At 45.3% G+C, this 7,593-nt stretch overlaps 1 protein-coding gene and 1 long non-coding RNA gene across 3 annotated transcripts in view; one reads left to right on the top strand and one right to left on the bottom strand.

The window, feature by feature from the left end:
- Nucleotides 1-247: 247 nt before the first annotated feature.
- On the bottom strand, nucleotides 248-4,550 carry LOC129692675 (uncharacterized). The gene is made up of 3 exons (XR_008722753.1): nucleotides 2,000-4,550; nucleotides 905-1,270; nucleotides 248-748 (listed from the first exon to the last, which is right to left on the bottom strand). It is a non-coding gene; the product is annotated as an uncharacterized LOC129692675 (long non-coding RNA).
- A 275-nt stretch (nucleotides 4,551-4,825) lies between these two features.
- Nucleotides 4,826-7,593, top strand: part of Epc1 (enhancer of polycomb homolog 1) — an 82,683-nt gene continuing 79,915 nt past the window's right edge. For both annotated transcript variants that reach the window (XM_055629262.1, XM_055629263.1), the window contains exon 1: nucleotides 4,826-5,000. In XM_055629262.1, the coding sequence (XP_055485237.1) occupies nucleotides 4,998-5,000 (3 nt within the window). In that variant the 5' untranslated portion in view covers nucleotides 4,826-4,997. The remainder of the gene's footprint in view (nucleotides 5,001-7,593) is intronic.

Raw genomic sequence — 7,593 nt, 5'->3', positions numbered from 1 at the left:
ATTGTCCTAAAAGGAAAAAGAAAAAAATGCTTGAACAAAATTAGGTGAGTATAGGGCAGGGTTGGGGGTGTTAAAGAACAAAGAATAAGAATTTAAATACAAGAAAATAAACACTTTGTTACATGTCGTGATGCTGCAAATTAATAATGGCTGTTGGGCTATATAATTTTTTATTATATGCCCTATCTTTATCACGGCAGTATCATCTCACCCGCTATCACAAATAATAAGACACAGACACTTGTTAGAGTTATAATTGCCTTATTTACCTTGGGCTGGGCAGGTGTTTCACCTACACTGTCTGAGTAACCTCACCATCCATTTCCCAGCCCCATCCAGTGCCATCTGCCTTAATCTTCATCTGATCTACCCTTCATCCGTAAGTTCATGGTACTTGCTTGTATTCTTCATCTGGGCTTTTCACACCATTATTGGGAGTCCTTCATCCTGGCCCATGTGTTTGTTTGTTTGTTTTCTCCAGGCTAACACATTGTGGCGCCCTCCTTCTTTCTTTCCTCCTGTCCATCTGTTTCTCCGTCATTCTCCAAATCCCAGGGAACCCTAGCCATGCCTATCCCATTCTGCCCTGCCCAGCCATAGGCTGTTTAATCAACCAGTCAGGTATGTCTTAGGTTTACACAAACAAGGATGGGTATTTCGGCAGGCAGTAACCAGATCTTCAGGGCCAGTATTTAGCATTAGACCAACCTCCAACAGTGTGGAAAGGACGAAAAGCGCTACGAATCATCTGAAAAATAAAAAAGACAAAGCTAAAGTGGTAAAGCAGCTTTACCCAGAATTCTGACAGGGCTGTATGTTTGGTTGGGGGAGGGTTCCAATTGTGGATTTATGACTTTGGCTTCTACTGTTACTGAGTTACACTGGGCAGGCACCCAATGCTCACCAGAGCTGTGGATCCAAGGTCCCTGAGGACCACGCTTAACCCTTGCGTTCCGTGCACACTGGCGTACAAGGCTGTTGATGTAGCTCCAGGATGACTGTTACAGCTGAGGGATGCCTGTCCAATGGCATGTCTGAAGCAATCACAGCATGAGCTTAGTAGAGAAGGAGCCAGCCACCATGCCTGAGGACTTTTAAGGCTATTGAGTATCAGTCACTGATAGAGGGAAGCCACGATGGAGGTCATGTATCCTAGAGCTTAAGCGTCTAGTCAGCGCTCTTTACTTGACTTGTGAATCGTACCCGACAAATTTCAGCTACGTTCCTTTGGTGAAAACTGTGTCATACAACACTGGTTTGGGTAATGAGCCTGAAATAAAGTTGAATTTTATGAACAGGAGGGACATTGATCAGTCAGGGACTAATCTTGGCTACACCAGTGTTCACAAACTGCTCCAAGAATGATGTCTTTTGAATATGCCCCTTTCTCTGCAATGATTAAACTTGCCATGAGCAAATTTTACAGTGAATAAATGCATCTAAATCCCACGAGACAATGCATTCTCAAGTCAACACTCTTAAATCTCAGCTAAAGACGGCAGAACACTTGGGGGGGGGGGGAATCAGGTATTGCTTGAAAATAAGTTTGCAGGAAGTGTGACTTTGCTATTCTTACAGCAGAAACATGGGAACCGTAAGGGGGTGATAACACAAAAAGTAATACTGCTGTTCACTGGGACCACAAATCTGGATACTTCCAGTCTGGAACTGTCCGGGCTCCTCAGGGCTATGGCGGCTGACTTCAGCTAAGAACAGCTTTTTCTGAATAACTGGAGAGAGGCTAGGATCTACAGATGCACGATTCCTCTCCAAATCCTTGACAAGCCTAGCTTTAAGGTACAGTCCCGGATGTAGTGGGGAAAACTGACCTGAACTACTGCGGGCTGCTTGTCCTATTTGCAGCGGGCCATGTGTAGCTGACCACAGACACAGTAGTAAACTTGACTAGGAGAAAACAGTTGCTATATCATCTCTTATGAAAAAAAAATTGCATTCAAACTTATCTTTCTTTATTCCTCAGTTCTATGAGGTAACATACCAATTGGCTCACAGTTGGAAGTCTCTGAAGATGCTGGTTCCTGGGAGCACTGAGGGACCGTGTCACTGATTTGATAGAACAATGAAGGTCGTAGGTTTAAGGAGTTAAACGTGCTGTTTCTGCTCATGGACAGAAATTTGGTTTGCTAAAAGCCAAATATCAAATTGAAAAAAATTTATTTTAATTAGCTATTCTAAATTCTAGCTTCAACAATGTTTAGCATCAGTTATAACAACAGAAGATATTGATTTTTTTCAACTGAGTAAGATTTTTTTTGTTTTTGTTTTGTTTTCCAGACAAGGTTTCTCTTTGTAGCCCTGGCTGTCACGGAACTTGCTCTGTAGACCAGGCTGGCCTTTGAGATCTGCCTGCTTCTGCCTCCTGAGAGCTGGGATAAAAGGCATGTGCCACCGCACCTGATTTTTAAGAGAAAAAACAAAAAATAAGAATTTTAAAGCACTGAAGCAAGCTAGGCCAGAGCTGCTTAAGGAGACAAGCAAAGCACAGATGGGCACAAGAAATCAAGGCAATCAGTTGTCTGCATTGCTACTTTTTGAAAATGTTACTAGTGTGATATGCTTTGTCTTGTTCATATTTATAATTAGCTAAACCATCATCACTGGCTCTCACAATCTCCGTAATGTAGCTGTGTGAATTGGAAATTTGCATCCTGGTTTTATTTACTGTTTCACCCATTTCTGTGGGGTTTACCGCCACCAAAACCTCCGTGCATGCCGTCTCAGTCACTGTCTTACTCACTGCTCAAACACAGAGTTCCAGGGTACTCCTACTTACACACCTAGTCGTCCTAGTAACAATCTTACCTGCACCTCTGGCCAAATCGGATGCCATCTGCCTTCCTCTGGGCGTGCTTTAGCCAACTGGGCTTGGTAGAGGGCAGGTGCCATTTTCAGACCTGTGCTTGTTAGCTTGCTACTTGTCTGTCTTGCCTCTGGGTTGTAAGTTCCATGAAATGGGAACTAAGCCTCTGCTTATTCACTATTACCTGTGAGCAACTGCTGTGAACTGCAAATGCTACGTTCTCAAGAACTGTAATCAACAGCCTCAAACTTATTCTCCTCTCAGAACTTCTCTACACTTTCTCCTACAATTTGCCTTCACACACTCGGGGAAAAAAACAAACCTATTTGTGTATATCATGAATATGGCTTCAAACACTGGAAAGCAAACTACTTCATCAGAAAGTATGAAATACTTTAAAAAGGATGCATACCTTACAAAGTGCTCAGGCCTATGTGAACAAAAAAAGGACCTAACTGCATTGGTTCATACGTGTCTGTTCCTATCGTTTTCTTACCTTGTCTGCCTGGTAAACATTTGTGAATCTAGGCCTATCCCTGCCACCTACTTCAGTCGACTGTGGAACAGTGGGAAATGCAGAGGCTGGAGAGGGAGTCTGCCTCGTCTATTTAAAGGCGGCCCTGCCCCGGTTTACTGAGGCAGGCCCTCCATTCTAACTGTCCTGTTAGAATGGAGGGCCTGCTGTCTAACTGTCACACTCCTGTTGTCCACATTGACTGATACGGTAACCCTAGTTATCGTTTTTTAAGGTCACTACCTATTAAATACTATGCAAGTATACCAGACCTCTCTGTGTGTGTGTTGGGAGGGGGTCTTGAAGAACGTAGGCAATCCTCCACCCCCTTTTTCATCCTTTAGTATCTTCTTCCATCCTCGGCTCATTAGAATTTGGCTGGCAGGGAATCAACTGTACAGTGAATGCGTTCAGTTCACACATCTATGCATTTGAAACACTGTGATATTAGCCGACTTCCGGGACTTTGAGTGTGCAATCACAAGCGTTAGGTTCCTCTAACATTTTTTTATTTTTACGTCTCATTTCCAGACTGTCTCTATTAGAAAAGCCTGTTGGCAACGAGGCCACTCAGCTCCCAACTAGAATCAAGTTTCCCAGCCCACTCAATCTGAAAACCAAGGCAGGTGAAAGGCCTTATAAATATGTAAAGCCCAAGTTCACATTACAGTCAAGGAAATCCCTGAGGACTGATGTTCTTTTCAAGACGATTAAAAGAAAACAACAACAACAACAACACCCCAGCGATGTCACCGCGGGGCCCAGCAAAGGGAGATCCGGGGCGCACACTCAAGGGTGCCCCCGAGGGCTGTGCCGCTCCTGGCCCTCTCCCGCTTCCCGGAGGTGGAAGGATCCAAAAAGCTGGGCACCTCAGCCATTTTGTGTGTGAGGCGGGGCCGGCCACGAAGGGGTTCGGGAGCCGCGTGGGGAGGGGCGGGGGAGCCGCCTACGGTTTCGGCTGGCGTCGGGGATGCCACCTAGGCGGGCGCCGCGCCGCCCGGGGCTGCAGGAGGCCCCCGGGGCGCGGGCACCGCCGCGCGGGCATCCTCTCCAAATGGCCGCGTCCGCACCCAGCCTCCCCCCCACCCCGGACGCCGTCTCACGCGGAGCCCCCCGCGCAAGGGCGTGCCCGGGCGCTGGCAGGACGCGGCCGCTGCCATTGTTGTGCTCGGCCCTCCATCTAGAGCCCCGGCTCGGCCCGGGCGGCGGCGCTCTCCCGAGCCCGCTGGAAAATGGCACAGCCGAGCATTCTTTCCGAGCTGCGGGAGGCGGGAGCGAGGGCCGAGCTGGGCGGCCGCCAGCCAATCGGCGCGCCCGGCCGCCCGGCCGCCGGCCAATCGGCGCGCCCTCCCGCCCGGCCGCCGGCCAATCGGCGCAGCCGCCCGCCCGCCAGCTCCGAGTTGTTAACCCCCAGCCTCCCGCCGCCGCCCGCTCCGCAGCCTCCAGCCTGCTCCAGTCCCCGAACGCCCTCGGATCCTGCGGCTGCCCGCCCCGCTCCGCCGCCCTCCATGGAGGAAAGTCTCACTTTTGATTTACCAAAGGTTTTGAGGATGTTTGGAGATCCGTGCGCGGCCCGGGGGCTGCCTTTTCTGGACAGCCCGGTCCCCAGCCTGTATTGTGGCAATTTTCTCCCGAGAGCTGGCTGCTGCTTTGCCCCCGCGGATGGTAAGTTTATAATTTTAAACATTCTTGGCATGGCATCTTTGAAAGGGGCACCGGATCAGGGAGATTTTTTTCATTGTGCTTCTCCTCACGAAGCCAGTCTGTGTGTATTTCTCTGGCTTCGGTCTCTGCACGTTCCACCTAATTTAGGTGGTTATTTATTTTTATTTTTATTTTTTTTTTACCAAAAAGGAAAAAAAAAATGAGTTTTCCTCTTCATTGTTAAAGATAAACGTATATAACGAAAATCAGACTTCAATTGCTGTGAACTACAGGGGAACTCAGATGCCTCAAAATGGACTTTTTTTGTGTGTGCCAGCAATGTTGCTGGTGCCAAATATGTACACATCCTCTTTATAAAGATTGTCTGCTGCCTGATTTGTCCAGAGTAAATCACCACCACGCAAACTACCGTTGTAGTTTTTTTTTTTTTGTTTGTTTGTTTTTGTTTTGTTTTTTGATTTTTGTTATTCTGGTTTTTGTCCTTTTTAACAGACCCATTGTGGCTCCCTTGATGGAGTTCTTGAATACAAACTAGAGAGAGCGGCTCTGCCGTGAGGAAGGTGGAGATTGACGTACCCTGGTTTAAGTTATGGCTGTTGCTCAATAGTGGGGCTTTCATTGCCGAGCGGTTCTAACTTGTGGCTAGGATGAGATTTCTTTAAAGCTCTTTGTCGATTCATCCCTGCAGATCCTTCCTATGTTTCCTCCAGAAAGGTACATTTGGGAGACATTTTGGAATTTTTGGCTTCTTCTTCTTCTTCTTCTTCTTTTTTTTTTTTTAGTTTTCTTCTTTTTGCACACGGTGGGAGATTTTTTTTTTTTTTTTTTTTTTTTGTTCTGCATTGATCTGTGTTGGTGGCGCTGTAGTGCTCCTCCACAATTTGTCAGTTTTACTAAAAGAAAAAAGGAAGAAAAAAGGTGGGGCAAGATTTTATCTATTATTCTTTAATTTTCATAAAGAAAGTTCCGTTTGGCCAGCTGTGTCATTTAAGCGTTTTCATGTGGCCTGTGCACCGTGGTGAGAGCAGGCATGTCGTCACATCCAATCCAGGCGACATTGTGGACAAGCATGCAGTTGGCAGTTGTGTTTGATCTGAGCTGATTTATTATGTCTGTCAGATTCTTTAATATTAGCTCTTGTTTACCGGGTCTCTCTTCACCTGCATTCTATATGTATATTTCTCTTATTTTACAAAACCATGCCTGTTGGTACCCTTTCAGTGTAACAGAACATTTGAGTATTAGTTTCTTGGACACTGTAAAAGTTGAATTTTATTTTGAATCAAGGGATTTCTCAAATCCATCTTCTGAGTCTGTCTTGAGGATTTCTAGGAGCTTGTCGTGTCTGCTTTCTTTTGAGCGGCCCTTGAATTTATAGAAGCCTTGTTTTAACAGGAGCAAACATTTTCATTTTCATTTTTGGAACAAGATGGTTTTTTAAGAATATTGCTCACGTACTTTTTAAGTTAAAAATACTGATGTGCACACATCTGAGGACGGGTACATCTTTGTTCTTGAGAGTTATCTGATTAGAGACTGTGGGATTTAGGCCCAAAGCCTGCCAGGAACAAAAATATGTCACACTATGACATCGGTTTTACTGGTCTGTGTAAACATCTTAGTTGTTTGTGAAGGTAATGGGGGTGCTCTCAGTTCAGAAAGAAAGTGGAGGGATCAGTAATTAGACCTTGAAACATGGTATTTGCCAAATAAAATTAAGACAAGCGAACCAGCGCCTGGATGATGTGATTAATGGGTTATGTCTTCAGAGAGTGACAGTGTGTGGAGTTCAGTGTCTTTATTTACTCTGAGAGGCGTAAATGCCCTTCTCACTAATCCTTTAACGGTCTGGAGTACAAGAATGTGTGAAAATGAGTAGAAATAGCATTTCCCAGAATCGGTTTGTCTCTTGCCTTGAACTTCCGAATAATCAAGCCCAGCGCCGATATTATGTTTATACCACACTCGGAAGGCTCGGAAGTGCTTGCTGGCACATTTCATTTTCTTTCTTTGTAAAGTGTAAATGCGGCTTCCAGCGTGGTCGGGAAGGTATAGATTATGTATGGAATGAAATATTGCAGGTGTAAATATTGTCTGACCTGCTTGTGCTGGAGGCTTTAGCTCTCTGAAGTTGATCAGCTGAATAAAATATGCCTTCCAGCTGAAATATTCTGTCCTCCATAATGCAGTAATTTTTCATTTTTATTTTTGGAATCTTGGTGTTTGTCTATGTCGCCCTTGCTGGAGCAAACTGCACTGGGAAGTCCATCCGTAGCTATGCAATCCTCTTTGTTCTCCTGACTATTACATCATTGATTATGAAGTAACCATTAGAGTTCAGTCGTTACTTTTGAAAATCACTGGCAGACGTTTCTGTTACAAACTGTTCTGTGTGTGACCTTCCCATCACTGTGTAAGTGAAGGGCTTTACATCTATGAGGTAAAATGATTCCCTGTTTTTTATTAGTCTCCATTTTAAAATGTACCTGGTGCTTCGTTTTAGCTCTTGATTCCCTGGGAATTAATTCTTTTTAACTGATAACATTTCATAGACATTTAGTCCATGAGTTTGGTGTGGTCATGCTTAGAATTA

This window comes from Psammomys obesus, unplaced genomic scaffold, assembly GCF_907164565.1.
Source record: "Psammomys obesus unplaced genomic scaffold, mPsaObe1.curated_primary_1811, whole genome shotgun sequence".
Taxonomy (NCBI): domain Eukaryota; kingdom Metazoa; phylum Chordata; class Mammalia; order Rodentia; family Muridae; genus Psammomys; species Psammomys obesus.
This window is presented reverse-complemented; position numbering and strand designations above follow the sequence as displayed.